This window comes from Epargyreus clarus, unplaced genomic scaffold, assembly GCF_041222505.1.
Source record: "Epargyreus clarus isolate Ecla_fem2 unplaced genomic scaffold, WU_Ecla_fem_2.2 ptg000010l, whole genome shotgun sequence".
In the NCBI taxonomy this organism is placed as follows: Eukaryota; Metazoa; Arthropoda; class Insecta; order Lepidoptera; family Hesperiidae; genus Epargyreus; species Epargyreus clarus.
Genome location: NW_027332218.1, coordinates 8,822,752 through 8,850,163, shown reverse-complemented (window position 1 = coordinate 8,850,163; position 27,412 = coordinate 8,822,752). Strand labels below are relative to the sequence as shown.

Below are 27,412 nucleotides of genomic sequence, written 5' to 3'. Positions count from 1 at the left end.
CAAGTTAAACTGTAATAAAATAATTTATTATAAATATGCTTATTCCTTTATAACTTTGTCGGTAGCATCATACACTTTTTGCACCGTTTCTTCTGGCAGAGGATCTAGGACTTCAAACTGGAGATCATATTGTTGATCCAGCCCCATATAACTGTCGCTCAATATGTATATCGTGTAAATCAGACGGCCTGTAATGGAATTAAATTATATTAGTAATATAATATTACATTAATTATTAAATAGCAGTGATAACCTAGTGGTGACCTCGGGCTCTCTATCGAGACTCAAATCCTAGACTTCTGATTTGTCGTAGTTATGTGCGTATTAGCTTTAACGGTAAAGGAAAAAAACATGAGGAAACCTGCTTCTGATCCCTGAGATCTTTAAAGTATGTAAAGTTTAAGAATAGGCACATCGTCACCACGATCGACTATGGCGTTATCCTTCTCATTCTGAGAAGACACGTGCTCAGCAGTGTGACAATAATTGGTCGACGATGACATTAATTAAATTTACAGAAGGCTATAGAACTGCACTGAATCGTTCGTGGAAAATAAGTGTTGGGTGAAAGACTTTATAGCTTTCTATGTGGACTGCCCCTTAGTTGCAGTACTTACAAACCCTATTAAACGTATCCTGATTCTCACTTGAAGATTATTAATCTGCTGATATAAAAGATAAGAACCAAAATGTACCGGTCAGTTAGGTTTTATAAAGCAGGTGTTGTTGTGTAAACAAAAATAAAGTAAAACTTACCTTTCTGCGAAGGTGAGTAGAAGGTGATTTGGTTCGAGCCTTTAGCCGGAACTCTCTTCAAGGCAAGAAGTTCTCCGTACTCCAAGGTGCCGAGCGTGAGGAACCAGCCTTCGTTCTTGCCGCGCGGGAATCGTGGACAGAGCACGTTGTTCGGGTTGCCCCCTCTGCGTTGCAACTCTACAACTAATGTGTATTCCTGGTGTGGCAAACAAATCGTATGTAAATAACATTTAGTTTTTAACGAGAAATCATGAGTAATAATTGTTTTAATTAGAAAGACGTTCGATTAAAGGAATTGAAACAAAACCTCAGAGTTTAAAAAATACTTTTTTATCGTTCTAATTTCTGAACTCAAATTTCGTGTGGCCTTTTGAGAGAAATTATGAGACTGATTTTACAAAAGCGACAAAGCGATTATACTCGATAAAGTTAGTAAATATTCACAATTTTACAGAACTTCATCTTAATCCATAAGGATAACGCCAGGAACTTCTGTCTGACCATCTATTAAGTCAGTTTTGCTACCAAGTACCTAACAAACCCCTCCCTCATTTCTATCACAAATACCTGATCAGCATGCAAAGGCATCCACTGCTCTCTGTTCGGGGGTTGGTGCAGCCGCTTGTCCTGCTCGATGTCACTGTCGAACCACAACCCTCGGACACTTAACTTTATGTCTAGAGTTGGCAAGTCGCAGATTGCCTGGAAATAAACGATAAATACAATACTCTCAAATTCTTCGGAGATTGTGACTGGCGACGAACTTTCTTTTACGCCAGTGCTAAGTACGAGTTTTATTTAAGGGAAAAAAGCCTAAAATATCTTGGCCTTGCTGTTTCAATGATAATTGGTGTAGACAGATATGAGAAGACATTTGCATAGTTAAACAAGGTTTAAGTAGTACTATTCAATGATATAAAAGACAAGTCAATTTGTCAACTTGTCTTTCGAAGCACGCAAGCAAACTTTTATGAAATTTAGTTGTTGGGAGAAAAAATGGCTAAATTTGAGCTCGCTATACTTATAACTGCACACTGAGACTCCTAATATGGTGAGTATAGAACATTTAAATCCATAAATCATTTATTCAGAAGTCTTGGGAATCGAACCCGGTAATTTCTGCATGACAAACCAGAACGACGTCTGGTATATTCATGTGACAAAACTACCAAACACACAAATGCTCACCTTATGAACCTGCTCAATATAATTCTCTTCAAACTCCCTCCTCATATACTTGGCTAGCAGCTCATAATCCCTCATACAGGCGACCTTCAACCCATTCAGCGTCGTACATGGTTTCTTCGTATCTTTCGCCATTTGCGAGAACATGTAGAGATGCTGGGGCTCTACGTGGGGTAGAGTTGTTAGTGCGGAGTCGCTCGGCCAGCGAGCTTGCACTATACACTGCATTAACATCTGGCAGGATATACAGACGGACAGCCAACCGTTCTCAGCTGACGTGTCTATCATTGCCTATGGGGTTTGTATAGAAGAAGATTACTTACTCTTAATTTGACATCTATTATGACTTTATTACACCAGAAATAAGTTAATTAAAATCCAAGTAAATATTTTTAATTATTTCACAAAGCAATTCTCAAGAGTTGAAAACACAAAAACAAAATAAAACAAAAAAGGTCCGACCAGAAATAGATCTAAATTGATAATTTCAAAATCGAAGCCCTGATTGTTTAACATCTGGCATTTTCAAAATTCCTAGAGTCAAGTGTTTCTTTTATTTCTATTTTCAATTAAATCGTTCATTCATTTTCAACGTTATTTTAGTTACGTGTATATGCATTCTCATTATTATTATTATACGAATTACATGTACATTCTTACCTGAATAATTCGTATAGTTTGGTCAAGAACAGATTTGGTATCAGTGAGGTAATCCGTATTGGGTAGCGGTAACCTCGTGAGATGCGCTTGCAATAACAAGAACGCTTTAACATTCGACGAGTCCAGAGTTAGAGAGTCCACTGGTAATTTGCATTGCTGGGAGAGTTCACTGGAAAAAAATAAAATAGTCATTGAAATATATAACGTGTGTGTAAAGTTACTGCAAAAAATTTATTGCTATTCCTAAGTACGAAGATAGAACGTCAAGAATGGGCATGATGACAAATTTTGAACTCCCTTTCTATAATGTAGGTACATGTCTACTGATTCCAAAAATCGTATTATTTCAGCAATAAATTCAGTATTCACGGAAATATTAGCATTTTCAAAACAAATTTTGAATTAAGCGAGAAAACGCTCACGGGTGTCATGGCGTTCGCGAGTGACGTCACGTTTCAATACCTCATAGAAAAGTTCAAGCAATAAAGTGACACACCAAAAAATGACGTCATTTCGCCCCGATTAGCGTTTTAGACAAGATGGCCGACTGCAGTAATTTATACTTTTATTTTATTGAAAATATAATCAACAATCCTAAAGTTTTTATTAAAACTGGGCTATTTTTGAGAATGCTTTCAACATATTGTTTTTAAGTAAATCATTTATTCTTCGATTTTTCAATACTGTCATCATGCCCATTGAAAATTAATCGTAGTATTGTTTGTTAAATCTAGCATGTTCAGATTCACAGTACTCACACAGATGCGTTTGAGAATATGAGAATGCGTAGTTTGATTAGGATCGAAATTTACAAAATTTACAAAAAAAATGAGATTTATACAGTTAGCAATTTGGTAAACAGCGATTGACTATGTCCCGTTCGCGAAAAAGATATATACGATTATTTTAATATGATTTCAATTATTCTTGTCTTCAGTATGAACAGTGGTATATATTAAAATGGTCAACTAATCTACTAACTAATCCTTATTCTTATCTATCAACACATAAGCAGCGCGGTGGAACATGCTTCAGGCTTTCCCAGTTGTGTTCTACCTATGGCAAGCAGTGGGATATAAGTCGGTAGCTAAATAAACTTACCCATTAAGCACATCTTCATTATGCCTCACAGGTAACGTGGCGTATTCCTCGGAGTCAGACAGTACTCGCAGTAGGTCATCAATTTTCAGATCACTTTTAAGGTTAGAGCTGAAGTGCGCCATTGTTTTGTGCGACAGATAGTAGTATGAGGCGATGCGGCCCATCCATGTACTGTTTACTGTGCGTTGGTCCTGAAATTAAGTTTTATTTAAATATTCATTAAATTTTTAATTGGAAGATTTAGTTTGAACTTATAAGGTTATGATATGATTTGAACAAATCTGAATTCAACTCTGACAAACCCGAACGGTAAACTCAATCCATTAGCCTCAAATCTTCTTATAAGTTTATTGCTAACTAATTAACGCTTAAAACGTAAGTATATTATATATGCAGTGATATTCTAGTGGTTGAAAAGCCGCCTCTTAATCGAGGGGTCCGAGATTCAAATTCCAGGTACACTCCTCTGATTTTCCAAAGTTATATACATATTATAAATTGATTATTGATTATTATTTTTTAACGCTTGGAAAACATCGTGAGGAAACTTGCATACCAGAGAAAACTTAACAAAACATTTTTCAAACGTATGTGAAATCTATAAATTCGCACTTGGCCAGTACGTTGGATTATGGCCTTATCCTTCTCACCCTGAGAGGAGACCCGTGCCCAGCAGATGGCCGTTTAAGCCATATAATGACTTCCTTCAATTACAAGGTGAGATATCTATACTTATGTATGGTATCAATATTAATATTAATCTTAACACGATTCGATTACCTCTTCAATCTCAACACAACTGGCACTCGCCAACGAGTCCAGCGAAGTCTGGACTAGGTTGGAGAGGTAGTAGTTGACATCCTGGGGTTCTAAGCTCTCCAGGTTGTAATACGACGGGTTCTTCAGCAACCGCCGGAAGAAGTACGTCCATGTTAGGTAGTCGAGGATGTCTTGCTTTGTTTGGACTGTGCCTGTGGAAAAATATATAATACCATAATAAAATGAAATAAAATAATTCATAGATTCTGTTTTTGATCGTTCAAAGACCAAGGAGTCTTATAGGAATTATAATCTTTCAAAGGGGGTCACATTTGGCTGGCGTAGTAGACCATACATTATTTTATTATGAGTAGGTAATCTGTGCTCAGAATTAGGACGGAAATAAATCAACGACGATGGAAAAACAAGTAATATTTTTAAATATTAAGTAATAACAATGAGTATGTCCCATTGTTATTTTCGTTTCGTTCAAATCATATAAGCCTTATAAGTTTACATATTTAAACCTGAGCTATAAACATTTACAAATTTTAAAGATATTCAGACCGAAATTCATTACATGTACTATACATGTTTGGTTAAATTTCTTTGGCTTTAGGACTCATTATGTCATAAGTAATTTACATTGCTCTAATCAGGAGTATGAAATGGGTGTCATTGATATTGTTGGACTAGAAAGATACTATCACATTACGCCAAATGTACCACATTTACAGATTTTCCCAGCAGTGGCACAGAAATACTTAACAACGAATCATACCAGCAACAATCTCAGCGTTCAAGTGGTCAGGCAATACGCTGAGCAGACTGGACTCCACTGGGAAGGGCTCGTACAGGAACTTCTTGTAGAAGTTCTTCTTTTGATCGTGAACCAGCACCACTGCAACACCCTCGTTGTCGTACTGTTATAACAATGTGAATTATATATAATAACCAAGCTGATGTTCATATTATTTAAGATTGATTTTTATTAAAGTGATACGTACGCACAAGTAATTATACTTTTCAAAGGAATTGTGTAACCATACATTTCTTTTAGATGTCATGAATATACATATCTACAATAACATCTATCTACATCCAGATTTAATGTACATACATTACCGGCCGTTATTAATAAACAATCTGTGATTTGAAAAAAATGTCGAAGTTGATCTTGGTACGCAAAACATTGGAAAGATTGAATATTAAGAATGTGCGTAAGGACAATTATGTTCGTACGAACACGTACACGTTTGTGCGTATGTACGTACGAATGTGTATGTGTTGTTGTGTTCACAGCGAACATAGTCCATACCTGCGGTCTCCCCGCCCGTCCCATCATTTGCAGTACATCAGTGATGGGCATATCCACATATCGCTTCTGTTTCCCGTCGAAGTACTCGGTACCTTTGATGACCACCAAATGCGCTGGGAAGTTGACTCCCCACGCGAGTGTTGCTGTACAGATGAGCACCTATAATACAGAGATTAGAAAATTGATACATGTATAAATGAAGGTGGTAGAAGGATTCGCCTTCGGAAGCCATGCTTATTCTTAATTAGAACATTTTTTTTAAATATAGGAGTAGCAGACTAGCATGCAGTCCACCTAATGGTAAGTGGTTACTGACACTTGTGGACATTTGTAATCAACCCCAGATAGGATCTGAGGTCGGACACAGATGCGCTGCTACCCCTGAGGACTAAGCTGGGACACCACGGAAAAGTATGTCTCACTTACCACATCTTTTAAACTAATACGCAGCAGTACTGAACACTGCTGTTATGAGGCAGAAATAAGTGTGGCCGTGGTGCCGCCGGAGTCGAATCAAAAAGGGTTCTACCACCTTCTAATATAATATTGTTAAGTTGTTGTACTCTGTATGAAGGTGTCGATAGATATTTATAGGAGCTTCAAATTAGCTCTCATGGGAATAAACATCAGCAATCAACATCATTCAGTTTTACACTAAAACCTGACGTCGGCCAAAGATTACTACCCTGTAAGCAGTAGGGCAGCACTATTATAATAATATGAGCTCTGAAGTTAAAAAAAATGATACTTTAACACATAGATTAGTAAAGATTACTCACTCCTAACAAGAGAATGTAACCAGTTTTGACAATTGAAATTGTCACTATTACCTATTTTCGTGTTTGAAGAATATTAAAAAAAAAAGTTTTTGGACCATTTACGAATGAAACGATATTTCTCCGCTCTTTTTCTTCGACCACTTAACTGCAAATGTCGGCATTGTTCCGCGTAAATTACGCAATGGCAGCCATTAAGCCATTTAATGGTTTATTTCAATTACAAGGCGGTGAGATATCTATACTTATCTATGCTTTAACAATAAAAATTAATATCGTACTTGTATTTTCTGATTTATGAACAGCTCTTCCACCGTAGTCCTGTCCTTTTCGTGTAAACCCGCGTGATGTATGCCAATACCGAATGCGAGTGTTAGTTTCAGGTTCGATTCCCTGATATTTGATAAAATTTGCTCCATCTCTGATTCCTTCATGTGAAGCCACTGTTTTGGGTTGTCTTCCGCTGCTAAGTACGCGATGAGGTCGAGGGCTGTTAACCTTATGGGGTACAAAATGAAAATATGTGAATGAAACCTGCATACCTGCTAAGCGGTGAATGAAACCTGCATACCTGAGAAAAAGTTTTCAGAGGTATGTGAATGTAACTAATGTATCAATACAATATAATCTGAGGAATATAATCTTTGGACATCTCTAGTCCATAGATTATATTCTATGTAGAATATAGATATTGTACATGTTGTTGTTTTCTTCTATATTTTATTGTTCTATGCATTTATAAAACTTTTATGATATACATTGCAAAAGTATTATGTTCAGACATATTTACCGATGCGTATCATGTTGCTTAGAATTGATTATGTTGTTTTGCAACTAGTGGACAATTTCGGTAATTTGTTTATAGATCTGACAGGTTATTATTATAAATATATTTATTTTGTATAGGCACTTATAAATAAGTTACAATATTTTTTCTTATACTACTATCGGATGGGAATACCTAATTTCTAAAGCAAACATCCATATTACCTGGTCTGCCGTCTACTGGACACGAAGACGAGTGCCGGAGCACATGGGGAATGTGTGCGAATGGCTTGGAAGGTCGGCTTGTTCATCGTCATCATCCGCGGGCAGTAGTGCCGGCCTGGGTGACCCGATATGTGGACCTGTGGCCAATATTATATTATCTTAACAATTTACCATGATCAACGCCGCTTATTAAAATTTACAATCGATCACGGAATAACTGATAATTCAACCACGGAATCTTTGCTAATCTTACAGGCCAAGTTGAAATGTCTTTTGTAAGGCGCCGTACCTTCTTCCGTAACATGTTTTAGTCGAAATTGTTGGATTCTTATTATGGACATTTTAAAAAGCTTTTCTTGTAGGAATCATGAATGATTCAATCAAAATATTTGTAAATAATGACGACCAAAAACATTAAAGTAGTTATGGAGACAAAAGTCCAGTCGTATAAAATAGAAAGGGCTGCAGTCTGCCCTCAAAAAGTGTCGCACGAGACAGAGCCGGTACGTTATGTTAAGGACTGATTACCTCTTAAACAAGCAACATTGCCGTCATATGACAGTTATAGCTTCAAACACAGGTTCTACTACTTAAAAGACCATTATTATACAAACACGTTCCTTACCTCCAAGGGCACCGGCCTCACAGAAGGTCTGAAGTTGTAGAGCCCCATTTCGCCAATGTTCAGCCAGTTGGCCAAATCTTTGGCATTCGCAAGCGCCGTGGACAGACCAATTATTCTCAGACGCCTTGAAGTGTGTGATTCGATGAAATTAGTCCTGTAACAGAATATTTATTATTTTTAAGTCAAAGTTAAGTTTTCCCATTTTAGGAAAAGTGAAAAAAACTCTCACCCCTTCTTTATGCTGACACATTTTAAAAATTGGAATTATAACCTAAATTTTTTTATAAAATAAATCTGAAAGAATATATGAATATTGCTGAAGTTACCACCATTCAGACCCTTCTGCCCACGTCATCAAGAATAAGATATTCAATGAGCCTTTCCGGTGTCGACGTAATACCTGAACGACCACTAATTGGCAGTGTGTGAGATTTTTAAACACCTAGTTCTTCACTATTTTAGTACTAATAAATTATAAAGTCATAACTGCTTTAGTTAACGCATTACAAAGTTACATTACCTGGACACAATAACCTCCAACACCGGCCCTCTGTCCTCCCCCAGCAAGTGTATTTCATTAATGACAATCAGCGCAATACGAATTACAGATGCCGTCCCATTTCTCCGGCATCTTGCTAACATTAACTGCTTTAGCTAGCACATTACAAAGTCATAATACCTGGACACGATAACCTCCAACACAGGCCCTCTGTCCTCCCCCAGCAAGTGTATTTCATCAATGACAATCAGCGCAATACGAATTACAGATGCCGTCCCATTTCTCCGGCATCTTGCTAACATTAACTGCTTTAGTTAACGCATTACAAAGTCTTACCTGGACACGATAACCTCCAACACCGGCCCTCTGTCCTCTCCCAGCAAGTGTATTTCATCGATGACTATCAACGCAACATCTCGTACGTAATTTCTGGTTTGCCACGAACGACTGATGCCGTCCCATTTCTCCGGAGTCGTTACTATGACTTGGGAGTTTCTGATCGCTCGAATGTCGGGGGATACGTCACCTGTTTAAATGGAAAATAATGTGTATTTTACGTATAACTAAATATATTCAAACAATTGGTTTTAATGCTATATGTTACTTAACTATTCTACAGGTATCACTCCTGTCACGAATTTTTGTTTTTTTTTTTTTATTATATTAAGTCTAAGTTACTCTTTAGTCCCTCCCCTTTACTTTCTCAATTTACTGAAGCCTTGAATTATTTTTATAAATTATTATTTAGAAAACACGCTGCCGGAGTGCGTATATTTGGGTAAAAAGGAACCTAAACTAAAGAGTGTTGAACATATCCAATCAAAAATTAAATTTCAAATCAAATTACCTGTCAGTTCAACTACTTTTCTGCCAAGTTTGTCTTCAAGACGTATCTTCCAGTCTTTGACACGTTCCTTTACTAGTGCTTTCAGTGGTGCGATGTATACAACCTGAAATATTTAGATTTAAAAGTATACATTAAATCTACATTGTTATGTTACAATTTTTTACATAATAAGTAATGTCTATAAGTGATTAAAATACATAAGTAATACTCGAAAGTACTTCAAACATTTATTATTTATATATTTTTATTTTATTCATCTCGAACTATATTCAATGCTCATAATGTAATTGTGTTTCCTAAAAAATACGTTAAATCAAATCACACAAACTTTCAGATTCAAAACACTAATCAAAACGACATTTAAATCCAAAATCATGGAACAGCGCCATCTAGTATCAACTTTCTAAATTATATCCGCTTACCTTACAGCCTGGGTACTGGTTGAAGACCCTAAACATAGCTATTTCAGCTACAATAGTCTTCCCCGAGCCCGTAGGTGCACCCAGTAGTACATTATTGTCCGTATGATACAAACAATGGAATATTTGCGTTTGTATCGGATTGAAGTGGGTGAATTTGTACAGCATTTCGAAGGACGAGTTGTTCAGTGCTGTCACTGGTAAGGGCTGTAGTTCTAATAAATCTGGAATTGAAGAATATAAAGACATATTATGTATGACGTTACCGTTCTCCAAAAATACAACAAATATAATGCTTTCTACTGGAGACCGCTGTAGAATTTCTACATTTTTATCTCCTCATTATGATTTGGTGCATGGATAGATGTTTGGTCACACACAAAGACGTAGTCATCTTGTCGTATAGTTACAAAAACAAGTAAGAAATCTAAATTCATAATTTTATAATCGAACCCGGAATCCTCTTCGTGCCAAATCGCTAACAAACACTGAAATAAGAGTTATTTTATCTCTAAGAAAATTTCTAAAAAAAGTTTTCTAAAAAGGAGGTTTTTAAATGTTCTGCTGTATATTTTTTTAATTTGTATGTAATTAAGATTACCTGTGTGCGGTGGGTGCGTCTCCGGTAGTATCAAGTGCTGGAACGTTAGTGGTAAAACACTTTCGGAACCTAACCACCTGGAATCGAATTACATTATCTGTTATTATTCCGATCATTTTTAAAATTTGATTTTACATATTAGAAAGACCGAAAAGTAATTAAAATTATGTTTATTAGCGTAAAAAGTTATTTATTAAACAAATCTTAAATGCTAATAAAAAAATAGTTTCTAACACTTTGCAAGAAAATTTCACCATACTTGAACTACATAAACCTATAGTTCAACATATTTACTTTCGAGTTTGTTTAACTATATGATTTTTGAAACTAACTTCATTATATATTGCAAAAGGTATTAGTCTCACCTTTCTGAAGTTGCTCTGATGTAATATTGCGGTGGTAGAGGCTCTGATATCGGTATTGTTATTATCAGCTCTTGTGGTTCCCTTGTTATAACCTATAGTGTGAAAGATTAATATTATTGATTTATAAAATAGTAATATCAAAAGAACATACAATCTATTTATGTTAACTGTCGCCCAAGGACACCTCCAAAATACTCTATTTATTACAGATCTTTAGCAATCTTTTTTATAATTAATTATGTAACTGATTTATGTAAATTGTAAATAATTCTACAAAAAACATTTTTTTAAAAGGGGCTACGAGTAAAAAATAAGTTTTTGTTTACTGTTTAACTTATTTTTCAGCAATCAAGATTAACAATATTGTTTTATCGTAGGAACTGTACGTAAACAATCTTATTTCTTAACAATTACCACAAACAAACCTGTTTCTTAGTAATGAGGAAGTACTCGTGATAGTACATGATGTCTGTATCGGGATCTTCCACCCATATCCAAAACGCTTCGGGCGCCTTACCGTGGTATTTGTCACTCCATCTAAAATTAATTTATAACTTTATGTACTTGTTATTTTAATTTAGTAAAATAATACAATTTCTCTTTGATTTAATTACAGCTCATATTTCATATTCACTTATTTGAGTAAAAGTTCCATCAAAATAGGTTCAGCCATTTCTATGATTATCGTATACAGGCAATTGCACGTTTGTTTCCATACATTAAAATATCTTAGTACAGTAAAAATAAGCATATAAGCTTAAACATTGTCTGTTATTTGAATCACCGACATTTTTATATTTTTATACGTAAATTTATACCAATTATATACAGCATACTGACCTGAAATCAGGTGTAATGGTGAGACGAATCCGCAGTACCGTCCTAGTGATGGGATGCAGGCTCGCCTCCATTTCCAAAAGGGGGAACTCATCTGCACACTTCTTCATGTGTCGCGCTGTCTTTGGGTTCCGTATGAGATCACCTAGATGAAAAATATTTCTATTAATGTTAATAATGAAATTGACAGGTACTTATCGCAATTTTTGTGCCTAGGAATTTCCTTGAATATATTTGTATGCTCGAACCTAATAAAATTTTAAATGATTATTAAAATCAGTAACATATTTATTAAAAAGATAAAGGCTAGGTCTATCGTAGTTAGCGATAATATTTTGATAAAGAATGACTTGTAAAACGTTATAGAAAAAGCTATATATAAATAAATTTAAAATAAAAAAAATACTTTATTTTAAATTTAACCATATAAATGGGAAATTTTCTTTTGTAAATATGAATAATTTAAAAAAAATCGGTTATTTAAAAAAAAAAAAAGTTTGGACTTGCATTTTAAGCCGTAGATTTTACCAACATATCTATGGTGTTAAGATAACATACCTAACTCCTTCCAATCCATATCTCTTATCTGATCTGGTTTCAGCATCGGATACTCTATATGCTTCAGCACTTCATTGGGAAAGCAGTTGAACTGCCGCATATCGCTGTAGAAGTCCCATAGTTGCAGTTCCATCATCTTGGCCATTTTGAGGTACAGACCAGCCATGTATGCGTTGTTCTTGCGTAGAGTTATCTCGAATAGCGCTCGGACTATACGGACCGCATTCTGAAAAGTATATAATAAGTCTGTGAGTAATAACTTAAGGTAACTTAAGTAATAACTTTTATTAACTAATTTATTATATATTGAGTTTTATCAAGGGAATGATATAAAAGTTAACAGTTTAAAAATTTTAGAATCAGCTTGACCTACAAATTGTAAACGTAGGGCATGTCAAGTTAGCTCGAACCGCTCGGTAAGCGACCCCGGGAAGGGCGGCGGTATGTGTGGTCGCATACCGTCGTACACACCAGATGGTGTGGCGAGCATCAAGCTCACCTGGGCAGAGCCCGACGGGGCAACGCGCTAAGAGGACTCCGGTTGCGTTCCTTTGGAGATCCCGGAGCCCTCTACGCAGCGCTGAGGACGGCCACCGGGGGGGTTTTAGTGCGGTAAAAATCCCACATAACCCTGCGTCGCTCCCACGGCGCCGGGTACCTTTTGAAGGTTTCCCCATCGTGAACAAAAAAAAAAAAAAAAGGGCATGTCAAGTTGTCATAAACAGAGCCTCTCCATAGACAATTAAACATATATAAATACAAGTTCTCTTGTAAGGTATGATTACACATACACAAACAAATAATTATTATTTTTGTTACATGAAAAACATCGTAATGTCGCTAGTGTCTCATATATTTTATATTATTTCAATTGGTTATAAGAGGGTATCTCAAAAGGAATCGAACCATCATGTCAACATGACGAGAACGTGTCGTGTAACTTGATAATGTATCTTTTAGGCCTGGCAATTTATTCACTCAGTCTTATTACCCGGAGATGCCTTCGCGACTAATTGATAATAGAATCATAACCTACTTTATTTTTTACATACTTAATATGATATAAGTTATTACATATAGAAATTTGATAAATAAGAGTACGCAATCTACGAAGATATTAGCGAAGTATGTTCGTGTTCATTTTATTTTTTATACATATAATTCGTTCTACATTACCAAAATCTACATAGACCCCACAATAAAAATTAACTCATACCTGACTAATATAATTCAAATCCGATTGCAGCGAAGATACATTGACCCGTCCTCGTGAAAGGTAAGTTTGCAACAATATATTAATCTTCCAATGTATATCCTCAGGTGGATCTTCGATACGCAGTTCACAGTACTCGTCTTGGAGATTCCATAGCTCTGAGAGCTCTTCCTTTCTTACCTAGAAAATTATAAAGTAGTAAAAATGTCAAAGATCACATAAACATGGTGTTTTAAATACGAATGAAGTTAATGTTTGCCAGTTTCAAAGAGTTTCACGCGAAAATGATTGGATTGGATTTTTATGTGTTAGCATATTTTTACTAATAAAAATCATAACCTTAAGGTAAGACTTATTAAAACAATAACATAATATAACATTTTATATGACAAATGGGACATTATTTTTCTCTGATTCAGACTTGTACAAAGTCACATACAGCGACGCATCAGTGGCAGACCTCAGTTAAGACTTAAATCCTATCTGGAGTTAGTGTTAAGTTATAATTTTTAACTTGTTAATATTCGCTATAAAATTCCATTAAAATTGGTTGATAGTAGGTCAATACGTAGCCCAAACGGTTATTGAAATAATAATTATTATATTCATCATCATCATTCATCAGCAACCTATTATTGTTCCACTGCTGGGCACGGGTCTCCTCTCAGAATGAGGGGGATTAGGCCACAGTTCACCGAACTGGCCAAGTGCGTATTGGTAGACTTCACATACATTTGAGATTTTTTTATCACTGCTTTTATCATGTCATTTTATTACTGACTCATAATTTATTACATATACTTACTTTAAGTTGTTGGAAATCGGAGCATCTCGTAAGCATTTCGAGCACGTAACCTTGAGTCATAGACTTTCTGACCATCGAATTGAACACCTCCATGGTCTCACACGTTATGTAGTAGTGACTGGCGGTGCGGCCCAGATCTGTGGAAGACAAACACAAATGTAGTGCTGCATTGAAATAACTTGAGCAAACTAGCATTAATTATGTACAATAAAGGCTGCTTAAATTATAGCCTATTGTTACTCCTATAATTTAGTCAAAACCAGCGACACCTTATAAAACCTTAAAATCCGTCAAGCCCTTTGGGCTGTAGGGTGTACCAAAGAATAAGATATACATAATTACAAAAAAATGACCCTTTGCAGTTACGGTAAAAACAAATAAACTAAGGTATAACTAGTAGAATACAAATATTTTAACAAAATAAATATTAATTACAAAGGACTGGAATCCTATCAGGATTGATCATGCTGATCGATACGTCTGATGACAAACTTTTATCTAATCACATAGTACGGATACTTTTAATACACGGCACGTATGCATGTACGTACCAGTAACGTTCAGATCGCTCGTACGCTCGTTGTACCGCAGCATATGCGTGCGATCAAGCTGCATGGCGGCCGCGGTGATGAGCTTTGTCTCTAACACTAGTTCGTCACAGAGCGGCTATGCTTGTATAATGCAACATTCGATACTCGCGAATAATCCGCTTAATAACTCGCCTAAAAACTAGGTGTATAAACGTCACGAATAGAGACGAATAATCCTTTGGTTTTGTGCTAAATACCAACACTCCGAACGAACGTACGAGCATTGCAGTGAGTACTGAATATACCCGAATAAATTACTATCACAAATATTTCTATTCGCACGTATTCGTCTATGCGCAGCGTAAAATATAAGTATGCATGCATGTACCTGTGACGTTGAAATCGTGAGTACGTTCGTTGTAACACAGTAATTGCGCGGCGCGGTGATTAGCTCCTGTCGCTTTGTCTCTAATTAGCTAGTTCTAATTACAAATACAAGTTTTACAATATAAGTATGCATGCACATACCCGTGACATTGAGATCGCCGGTACGCTCGTTGTATCGCAGCATATGCGTGCGGTCGAGCTGCATGGCGGCCGCGGTGATGAGTTCCCGTCGCTTTGTTTCTAGCATCGGCTCGTCTTGCACGTCATTGTATGTTAACCCATACACCTAAAATATATTCATTAGAAGTTTCATCATCAACCCATTACTGTCCCACTGCTGGGCACGGGTCTTCTCTCATAATGAGAAGGATTAGGCCATAGTCCACCGCACTGGCCAAGTGCGTATTGGTAGACTTCACATATCTTTGATATATTTTTTTAACTCTCAGGTATGCAGGTTTCCTCACGATGTTTTCCTTCAACGTTTAGCAAGTGATAATTAATTTCTAATACGCACATAACATTGAAAAATCAGAGCGTGCCTGGGATTTAACCTTGAACCCCTCGATCGAGAGGCCGGGTTTCTTAACCACTAGGCTATCACTGCATTAGGCCAGGAGTTTACACTGGCAATCATCACATTTGAATTTTATGTTTTTGTCAGCTCTAGATATTTATATATAGAGATATTGATAAACAAAATGTCTCTAACTTATTCTTACCATTGGATTGATTCGCATGCGGACAAACAGGTACGTGTAACTGAGCCACTCCACCGCTTCATCGATGTTTGTGACTGTTCCAAGCGCAACCTAAAAAATAAAGTATATTAATAATATATAATAACAAATATAATATTATAAAATCGATTTTAGAGGGTACCTACTAAGGACGTGAGGACAGAGGGTACCACACACGGACGATTTATTTGTAAAGAAAATGAACAAAAAATAAGCAAGAGCCTTTAATGTAGTATTCTCAAAGGGCTTGTTCTGTATTGAGAACATTATTAATACTAACTGACTACATCATATCAATAATCAGTCCATACTATTAACTTTACCTCAGCATTCAAGTTGTCCGCCAGAAGATTAATAAAGTTGCTCTCAATAGGGTTCGTCATAGACTTGAGATTGTGCGTCAGTTTGTCGTGTGACGTCATGATAATGTCAGTACCAGACGTGTAGAGTTTATCGTGTGAGGTTATGATAATGCCATAACTAGACATGTCGGCCCGCTCTACTAAATATTTGGAACACATCCAGTATGCTTAGGTCCACGAACAAAGGATATGCAGAGGTTTATTCAACCCCCCTCCCCCTCGAGATCCTTACATAATTAATGAATGGCTCTCAGGCTAATGCCAGCCTTCATGTTATGTTAATAATTTTCATGTATCACCAAACTTACCTCAGCATTCAAATTATCCGCCAGAAGGTTAATAAAGTTGCTCTCAATCGGGAACTGGTTCGTCATAGACTTGAGATAGTGCGTCAGTTTGTCGTGTGACGTAATGATAATGCCGGTACCAGACGTATCGAACTGCGGCCGGCCCGCTCTACCGAATATTTGGAGCACATCCAGTATGCTTAGGTCTACGAATGTACCGTGGCTTTGGTCGTAGATTTCTGTACCCTGAAATAATTAATTCATTAATAAAATTAAATGTAGATAAGAATATAATAGAGAATTGGATAATGTGTAAATGTTTGTATGGTGGTAAAGGCAGTATGGTTCGTTTTAAGAGGTATACTCCATGCCAGACAATTAGTCCACTCCGATTATAGAAACGAGTCGCGTCGCAATTGCAAATTGTAGCAGGATGAAGATAGCGCGGGACCCCCCCGCACCCCCTGCTGCCCGCGGGTGCATAGCTGCGTTAGTGCGCCCTTACGTTAAGGAGTATATGCTAACTAAGCCTTCGAACAACAACTTCAGAGCGGACTAGAAGTTCGGTGCGGACTATATCACCGCCACATTTAAGAAATATAAAAATGTTTTTGTGTAATTTTTCTATCAAATTACTAAAATAAAATAAATATAAATCAAAATTTATTGTCTCTGACTTTTGTAAATCCAAATGTAACTTTGGTCCAATGAATTAGTAAGCTTATACTAATGTTACTTCTATGAATTTTTATTTCTGTTATATCACTGTATAATGAGAACTAACTAAAAATTTAATATTTTAATACTTACTCGAATGACAACAGCGTGTGCCGGCAAGTTAACTCCCCACGCAAGTGTGGAGGTACAGACCAAAACCTTAATGTAACCTTCGGCGAAATATTTCTCTACCATATTTCTGAAACGAGTATTATATAGGGAAATTTAGTTTATATAAAGAGAAAACATGATACTATTTGTTTGCGAAAAAATTAAACATTAATAATGAAGCATATACGTCCATTTTGAAATAAAACTCTGTTGAGTGTGATATCTAACAATGTTTAGCATCCGGTAATCTCTTCTTTTGGCATCTACGCAAATAGGTTTTTGTTGCACTTTTTTTAAATTATTTATTTTATTATTATTGAAGGGTGTGGTAAGGCAGACATACTTTTCCGAGACGTTCCAGCTTAGTCCTCAGGGGTTGCGGCGCATCTATGTCCGACATCAAGTAGGAATATCTAATCCTATCTGGGGTTGATTACAGATTTTCATGAGCGGCAGTAGCCACTTACCATCATGGACTGCATGCTCGTCTGCTACTCCTACATTATAAAAAAAACTCACCTATCACTCCTCAGCATACCAGCGTGATGACAAGCGAACCCACAGGCAAATAGTTCACCCAAGACCTTGTTAGGGCTGCTAGAGATCGACTTCTTAGCTTTCAGGAACCCTGCGGAATCTTCCGGCTCGAAGTGTTTCAAGTGGCCCTTCTTTTGAGCGATCTCTTTCAGTACTAAAGCGGTCGTGTGCGTCGCGTTACGGGCGTGTACGAACACCATCACTTGATGGCCCTTTTGTACCATGTCTGATGCTTTGTCGTAGCATATCTCGTTCATTGTATTTATCTGAGGAAAAGTTTATTTTGTGAATGGAATGGATCATTCGATGAATGAATGAAAGGAACATTTTCAATTGATAAAAGCAAAGAGAGTATTGAATATTAATTTACGATTTCAAGTTTAAATATATCTTTTAATTACATATAATCTCACTTTCTTCATTTTTTGATTCTCCGTTTATCTCAGTATTGTTTTCATATTGCTGTAGAGATTGCAACTTAAGTAATAAGGTTAATTCTTGCATACAATCTGATACCCTTCGACCGATACGACTTTGCAATATCGATAAAAGTTAAAATTAATTAATTATTCGATACTACACTTCACAATCCATTAATTATTTGATACTAGACTTGAATGCAAACACGGCAATCATATGGCAAAGAAGTTTTATTGTTTGTATTTATATACTCACTTGTCTCAAATGCCCGCCACCTCCACTCCCGACTTCTTTGACGCCAATAAACTGTTGTTCCAACGGCACCGGCCGGAACCGGGAGTCGAAGAAGAATAAGCCCTTATTTGGATTGACACGAAGAAATCTAAAATATACAAAATTAATAGATCAGATGGAAAACACCTAATCTCCTCTCTTGTAGCATATTTGAAGTTAAAAATAAAATTTTTAAAATTATCCTTAAAAGCATATCACTGAAAGACTGTAATTAAAAATCATGTATTTGATTCCCACTGAAATGGAAATAAAAATGTAAATGTGAGAGTTTTCCTATTGAGTCTATTAGCATGGTTATCTTTTAATCGTATAGGACTATTTACAAAATGTTAACCCTATCCATTCCATTTTGCACATATGCACTTTCGTTCCATTCTAATTATATTTCTCGACTCAAATAGTTATCGCAGGTACTAAGATTTTTCACTACGAAGAAACGGCGTAAGAAATTGTTATGCACATAGGACATCTAAATACGGCCCTGAATATAAAAATAATGCACCCACCTAGCAACATCAACATAATTAGGCAGAGTTGCAGACAAGCCCACAATCCGGATCATGTTTTGCGAGGACTCCACTTGTCGGAGTGTTCTGGCGACAATCGCCTCCACTATGGGCCCTCTGTCACCGTGCAGTAGATGAACTTCGTCGATGATCAGCAGTTTCACTATTGAGGCTAGTTCTGTGTCCGCTGTGATGGAAAATTAAATATAGGTTATTACATATACGATCCAATTATGTTTATTTAAGAGGTACATTGCTATTGTACTAGCGATTTGAAAGCGACACGCTAGTAAAAGTGGTATTTATTGATTACGTGAGACTTTTTACAATTTTCCGACCCCCGCTTCCGCCTGGTGAGGTGTCATGAGTCTCACGTAAGATTATTCAATATGTGTGCTTCAAGTGTAAATATGTTGGATTGATGTTAAAAAGAAGAAAAGTTAAGACTACATTTGGTCACATTATAATTAACATGATTTATTCAATTTAACACTATTGCCCCTCTCCCCAAAGTAGTTAATGGATGCCTCCAAAGACAATATGTTAATGTTTTTGAGCATTTTCGTGATTCGAAAGGACACATTAAGTCCGGAATAAAGTTATTATTTGTTATTTATAGGGTTAGACATAACAATGGATGCAGGATTTTGAAGTCTCACAGTTGGACATAGATCTGGTAATACTAATAATATTGAAAAACATTGCTTATGAAGTTACATTATAGTATTATACTCCTACTTAATGTAAAACTTACTGGCTCCCTTCCGCGTAACAACATCCCACTTCTCAGGCGTAGTGACAATCATCTGGGTGTTTTGCACTTCCGTCTTCGTGAGCTTCATGTTTCCAGTCAGCTCTCGAACCGCGATACCCAACCCTTATAGCCACTTACCTTACGCTTATGATGGTAAACATTATTGAACAAGTTCGATCATACTTCCTATAATATAAAACGACTTCTAAACTTACTGGCTCCCTTCCGCGTAACGACATCCCACTTTTCAGGCGTAGTGACAATCATCTGGGTGTTTTGTACTTCGGTCTTCGTGAGCTTCATGTCTCCAGTCAGCTCTCGGACAGCAATACCCAATCCTTGTAGCCGCTTACCGAAACTAGCCGTCATTTCTGATGCTAGTGCTTTCATTGGGGCTATGTAGATTATCTATGAAAATGTAAAAAGATTGAATTTAAAATAATGAAGGATGTAATAAGAATTATCTTAAACGATAAGTCGGAGTCGTATCATCGTCGTACATAAAAAATAAAAGTATTCTGCTTATGAATGTAATGCCTGATTAATAATTACGATTTTATCGGACTACATCCATTCACTAATAGATTTGCACAGTAAACACAGGTACATTTGAAGTTACTGCTAAATCTATTGTCGCATACATTGAATGGTCTGAGCTATGAATCACTAAAAGGTCCCAACTAATTACCCTTCTTTCATGTACCCACGCACTAATCTTTGGAAGTCCACTACCTTTCACTATCCCCAACCCCAATTTTAGCATCACTAATCCAATCATTCATCCATCCCGTACCCTCTATATGGAATACTTTTTCAACCTACGTGCCAATTTTAAGACCTACATATACCTACCTCTATCTACGGATCTTGTGGTTACAAAATACTTACCTTAAAGCTATTCTTCATAATGACATTATTCTCGATATGTTGTTTGATTTGGTGCACGACAGTGAGCAGAGCTATGTTAGTTTTACCGGCGCCAGTGGGCGCGCATATCAGGAGGTTTTCATTAGTATTGTAGGCCGCTTGGAACACCACTGATTGGATTCTGTTCAGCTCTTTTATGTTTTCGAACGCCATTTGACCGACCTGGAGAGATTTTTTTTTGTATTGAACAAGCTAAATCCTTCGAAACAACAAATGACATTGTTTTTTAATTAGTCGAAAGTATTTTTTTTTATAATATAAGAGTAGCAGAAGAGCATGAAGTCCGCCTGATGGTAAGTAAATATTGCATCCTATGTACATCAATAATCAATCCAAGATATTAGATTCCTTCTTTTATAATATAGGAATAGCAGACAAACATGCAGTCCACCTGATGGTTAGTTGCCACTGCAGCTAATAGAGATCTATAATTAACCCCAGATAGGATTAGATATTGTTATCTGAGCTTGGACTCAGATGGGCCGCTACTCCTGAGGACTAGACTGAAAAGTGGAAAAGATTGTCTCCATTACCACACCCTTCAAACCAGAACACAGCAGCGCTTAACACTGCTGTTTTTAGGCAGGGATAACTCACCTCATCTAATTCTGATATTGGTACGCGTTTGTTACCAACTTCCAAAGGCGCTGGTTCATTCTTCGGTATGATAACTTCTTCATATTCCTTGTTATCTTTCCTTATTGCGTTTTCAGGGAGAATTAATTTCATTCCTGATACAAAACCTGAAATGGTTTTTTCCTTAAATACACTTTTTTATTTTAAATATATTTTGAGTATACTAAAAATTCTATCGAGTGTACGAACCAGCCCTGGATCTTTATTTTTTTTAAGGTGGGGCAAAAACTGAAATATGCCGCCCTCGACCATTTAGAAAGAAAGAAAGAAACATTTTTATTCGGATAAATTGCAACACAAAATAAATATAACGGAAATACAAAAACAACATAAATAACATAAAACAAATAAGAAAAAAATAAAAAAAAATAAAATAAAAAAACATCAGTTCAATTTTTACCATAATATGTGTTGCAACGACCGAAAAGGGACAAACTCAGCTTGTGCCACGAGCAGGTAAACTGAGTTATTTATACATTTATACTTATTTTTACTGAACTGCTTACGCGCCTCGCGAATAATAATTAATATTCGTGCGTAGTGTAGGTCTAAGTTAAGTTAATGATGTCTATTCCATGTTCATTCGTTAGTAAAGTGTGAATTTGGCCGCCCTCTGTATTTGCCCCCCTGGGGCATAGGCCCCGGCTTGCCCCTCTAGATCCTGGGCCTGGTTCAAACCATTACGTTTCGACTGGGAAGGTACTACTGTCATACCTATTTCTAATGGGAAGCAGTTCTTGCACTTCTATGTAACAGTGTGAATGCTGACTAGTATATGAGGCGATCATCTTAAATCTCAGATGCGGCAACCCTAATTGAATTTAGGTAGATCCCCTGTTCTACATGGAGTTGATTATAAATTATAGACGTTGATGGGCGGCAGTGACTACTTACCGTTAGATGGACTGCATGCTTATTTGCTATTTCAAACTAATAAAAAAATATTATAGCAATTTAACACATTACCAGCAGAATTCTTGGCATTTAATGAGGAGTCATATACATTAGGATACTGCACTTTGGTTTGGAAGTATGATATCTTCTGCAGTACAGGATCTACGTCCCTAGACAACCTCGATGTAGAAAATGGTACAACTGGCTTCGTTAGCTCTGCTATCCTGTAATAAAACATATGATATGTAAATTCATAATTATTTCCGGTATTTCCGGAGTAATGTATGACATGGGGCTCTTCAAGAAAAGTGTAAAAGAGCTCTCCTTCAAAGCCGGCGATGCATTGGCGACTCCTCTGTTGTTGCAAATGTCCATAGGTGACATAGACTACTTTCACTACCGTCAGTTCAACAATAAAAAAAATGTGGTATTCAAAATAAGTGTAGGTATCTTTGTTTGGATTGTATGGTGGAATATAATCAAAGCTCTTATCATTCTGATGGGTGACTTGAAAGGCCTACATTTATAAATGCGAGTAGTCCATTCTGCGTCCATTAAACTCAAAAGTCTGTTGAACTTCATAAGAGAAACAAAAACAATTCAATAAAAGTAAAAAAAAGTAATAAAAATATTATACGAGTATCTCCGAATTTAATATATTATATAAAGCTATATTTCTTGATTGTATCTCAATAAAAGAAACATTTAGAGGAAGGTGATATATTTTCATAAATATTTTGTAACAATGACGACTATGACAATTGTCTTCCCGCCAAAACTCAATTTCTCCCGCCACGCCGCAACGCGCCGCAATTGCACCACAGATTAAAAATCATTCTGCTACAATTATCTTCTCTGTCAAACAACCACCGATAATAATACTCGTAATAAAAAAAGAATAACATATACGTGGCGAATAGATAATCTCTCTTTCTGTGGAGATCGGTTAATAAATAATTGACTGTTAAATTAGATTTTTTACAAAATCAGCGACATAAGGTAGTTCTAGTAATCTAAGTTGCATGTTGAATATCATATTGTACCTGTACCATGCGTATTCGTATTCGAAGAGGGTCTAAGAGAAGAAATATAATATTTATAATAGTTTTGATATATACCTCCTAGCTCGCATTTGTGCAATGTTAAGCTCCGGTTCTTCTTCATCTTCTTCGTTCTTCTTTGCTTTAGATTTCTTCTCTTCCTTCTTCACAAGTTTCGCTAGTATTTTCTCTTGCTGGGACTGCACTGACACTTGGCACAAGTATTGGGGCATTTTGTTCTCAGGGAGCAATGCTGCAACTATAAAATAGAAATCATTTAATGTATGCTGTCAAGTTATTTAATTTTGATTTTTTTTATTTTCGAGGAAAAAATGTCATATCATATCTAGTATTTTGCGCGGAAAACGGTCCATTAGTTTTGAAGATTTATGATGTACATACGGCCAAAAAACGATATGCATATTACTATAAAATATTTAAAAAATTAAAGTAGACGGAAATAAAGTATGTTTTTATACTAGAGTTATCAGATCTAAGCTGAGCAATGATTAGCAATCATATTGGTGGATTTGAGACACATCAATAACTTTGTTACTTGGTATACCTTTGGCAGATCTCTGGTATCTCTGGCATCTCTGGTACCATTAGAGAATGATTTAATAGTAATGTATGATATATTGATACCAGTAAAAAGTAAAAATAAACCTACTTTCTTGTATTGTTGGTTGTTGCGGAGGCGCTCTCAAACTTTCAGTTATCTCTTGTCTATGTTGTAGTATTTCTTGAATGAACTCAAACTTGTCAAAACCCAGCAATTCAAACAAGTCATTTTGCATCTCATCATTGCTTCTTGGTGAGTTTAGAAATGTAATTATTGATTGGAGAATGTCAGAACCAGATATTTCTGGTATGTGCTCGTAAAGCTCTTTGACTTTGATTTCTAGCCAGGTTTTGCCAAACTGAAAAGATTAAGTGAAATCAAAGGTAAGAACAAAATTGGGTTGACATAGAGGATATACAATAATTTTCAATATCAACTACTTTGCTAATTAACATTTATGTGTATTAAGGAAAATCCTATTTAAAAACATATTTAAAATTTTGATTTCTCACATTGACACTAAAGTATGGTCTATAAAATAACATTATAATATGCTATTTGATATTATTTTTAAATATAAATGTTTCATGCCATATGTTGGCATGAAACATGTATAAGTAGTTGATGCTGATGTTTAAGCAGTCACAGATTTGTTACTACTTCTGTAAGTAAAGTTGGAATGTCACATATATATCTTCTTACACACTCAAATATCTAACAATTACTTACTTTTGATTCTTGCGGTTTTGACACACTCGCGGTTCCATTTACCTGATTGGCCTTAGTTGTGTCATACTTCATAGAGAAGTCTGTGACAAAATGGCTAGCTGTGGCTGGCTTCTTGGTCAATTTGGCCAAAGGTTTTTTGGCAGGCTTGTATGGTATGTAGTGGCATTGAATGTTCTCTCCCCATAGTTTGATGTTTTCTTTGTTTTCAACAATTTCCTTCTTGATATACTCTTTCGTTTCTTCTGATATTTCACTGGATATTTTGGTGACAATCTATAGAAATAGATTGTTTAATGTAATTAGGATTATTGTGTGAATTAAAATTGTATCAAGTTCATATTAAAAAAAAAACTTTATATAATAAGCTATTATATTTCTGTGTTCTTATTATTGTATAAAAAAAATTATTTAAAATTTAAAAACAAAAAGGAAAAGGTAATTTCCATATACACAATGAAATATGTACTGAATTGAGCCATACATCATACCAAGAATTTTAAATAACACATATCGATACCTTAATTCGCAAATCAGCCAACTCCACTTTTTTTCAAAATGTTTTTTTTATTTATTTTGATTTAGTTCAACGCTTTTTTGCACGCAAATTTTGACAAAAAGTGGAGCTGGCTGATTTGCGGATTAAGATCCATTTATTTTAACAACTACATTCATAATAATTTAAGAAATAAAATTTACCTCACAAATCTTATTAGCCGTAGAAGACTGAACTGAACCAAACATCTGCCGTAGCTGTGATAGATGTTTTAGCATCACAATGTCTTGATCAAGGAACATCCTCAGCACCAAGACAGCTGCATCTTCAATTAACTCATTAGGCTGGTCTCCGGTTAGTAGCTTAGAGGATTCCTTGACGTTATTGAGTAATTTTAGTATGTTATTTGAATCTGGTTCATGATCTTTTATGTAGTTGTAGATATCAGTGAATGATTTATATCTGGAAGAAGAAAGAAAAACAAGAATTTTAACACAGAAATATAGTGCATACATATAGCTACCTACACAAATAAATAACTGATGTTAATTAAAAGTTATACATCCACAATATAATGAAAGTTTTAATCATGTATTACTGCATGATTAACACTTTGATTATATTATTATAATTAATGCACATTAATTGTAATTAATCCTTTGTTTTTTACAATCATCAACAAATAGTTATATGAGAATGTGACATTGATTGAAAAGTATTTTCAAAATTATCCATATAGGTCAATACTGTGTAAATTCTGTAAAAAATATACCTAATTAATGAGTTCAAAAAGTATGAAGTAAGATGAAGAAATTTGACTGACCTCTGTACATTTTTGGAAAGATTATGTATTGCAATTTTACTAGGATTGATGGTGTTTTTTAAGCAGCGTGGCTTGTCGAGCTGGGTGTGTGCTCGGAGAGCCCTGGTGATGCGTGGAAGCTCCAACATTCTTATTTTTTACCTAAAAATAATATATACAAGTAAGTTTCATATAATAGTGTAAATATGTTATAATCTGCATAAAACTGCTAGTCCGCTCTGAATATAGGAATAAATCGCATCACCATAGCAAATTATATGACTACAACTGTTTGCAATAACTTCAAAGTGGACTAGCAGATTGGTGGGACTGTACTTTATGATATTGTCACTGGTTAAAAGTGTAATATGCAAAGGGGCTTCTTTGCATGTTACACTTTTAGCCTTTCCAGTGAAGATATTGACACAATAGCAATGAAATATGTAAACATAATAAATAACAAATATTAAGTGCATTTTCTTCTTGCAAGACATAACAGGCTATTTCCACATTGCTTAATATTAGAATTCTGCTATCTTGTTTCTCTGATAATATGCAAGATTACAAGTAAAATGATGTTCATGAAAACTTTAATAGTAGGAACTGAATCAATTTTCAGTACCATATTAGTTATCAATGCTCAAAAGTTGTACCACAAGACATAGTCAATCATTTAATGAAATAAACATTTGCATCATTAAAGTCCGTTTAGTAATTATTTATTATTAGCTGACCTGGCAAACTTTGTACCACCTCAAAATCTATTTATCAAATATATTTCATATAAAATATAGCCTATGTTACTCGTGGATAATGTAGCTTTCGAATGGTGAAAGAATTTTTAAAATCGGTCCAGTAGTTTTTGAGCCTATTCATTACAATCAAACAAACAAAGTTTTCCTCTTTATAATATTAGTATAGTTACGATGTAATTCCAAACGAAATGACTTAAAAATGTGTTGTAACAATGTTGTGAAATACCTTACACTGTCTATATGCTCACACGTTTTAGAACCTGCATTTGATCATTGTAGTGGACTTTTACTCTTTAGAAGACACATATACAGCTGTAGAACTGTAATTAGTGGGTTTTCAACAACAATTAATAAGTTTATGTCTTACAAAATGATGACAGCACTTCTACTCTATATTAAACGAATCAGAATGCAATAAATTCGCCATTGTTCTTTGGGTAAGGTATATACATTATAAATATGCATAGAACAGTACCTTACAGCCGGGTAATAACCGCTTACAGTGTAAATTAGAACTCACTCAATAGTCAATATGCTTAGGTTACTACCTTTGTAATTTTATTATTTTGTGCACAGATAATTTCTTATTGCGTAGGGTTAACTAAATCTATTTAG

The 27,412-nt window shown here is 35.5% G+C and overlaps 1 protein-coding gene across 1 annotated transcript; it reads right to left on the bottom strand.

Annotated features, from left to right (window-relative positions):
- Positions 1–4: 4 nt before the first annotated feature.
- On the bottom strand, positions 5–27,412 carry obe (activating signal cointegrator 1 complex subunit obelus). Its single transcript, XM_073077388.1, has 39 exons — positions 27,273–27,412; positions 26,064–26,204; positions 25,444–25,702; positions 24,748–25,020; positions 24,127–24,376; positions 23,535–23,715; positions 22,489–22,640; positions 21,484–21,629; positions 20,848–21,048; positions 20,175–20,367; positions 19,206–19,392; positions 18,661–18,787; positions 17,968–18,251; positions 17,431–17,536; positions 16,642–16,866; positions 15,954–16,043; positions 15,373–15,517; positions 14,315–14,451; positions 13,513–13,689; positions 12,297–12,522; positions 11,742–11,883; positions 11,327–11,438; positions 10,902–10,993; positions 10,537–10,613; positions 9,939–10,159; positions 9,517–9,619; positions 9,006–9,195; positions 8,171–8,324; positions 7,546–7,682; positions 6,837–7,053; positions 5,780–5,938; positions 5,243–5,384; positions 4,483–4,673; positions 3,703–3,893; positions 2,602–2,770; positions 1,945–2,232; positions 1,324–1,458; positions 757–952; positions 5–188 (listed from the first exon to the last, which is right to left on the bottom strand). The coding sequence occupies exons 2-39, from the start codon at positions 26,189–26,191 to the stop codon at positions 40–42; spliced, it is 6,552 nt and encodes a 2,183-aa protein (XP_072933489.1). The 5' UTR covers positions 26,192–26,204; positions 27,273–27,412; the 3' UTR covers positions 5–39.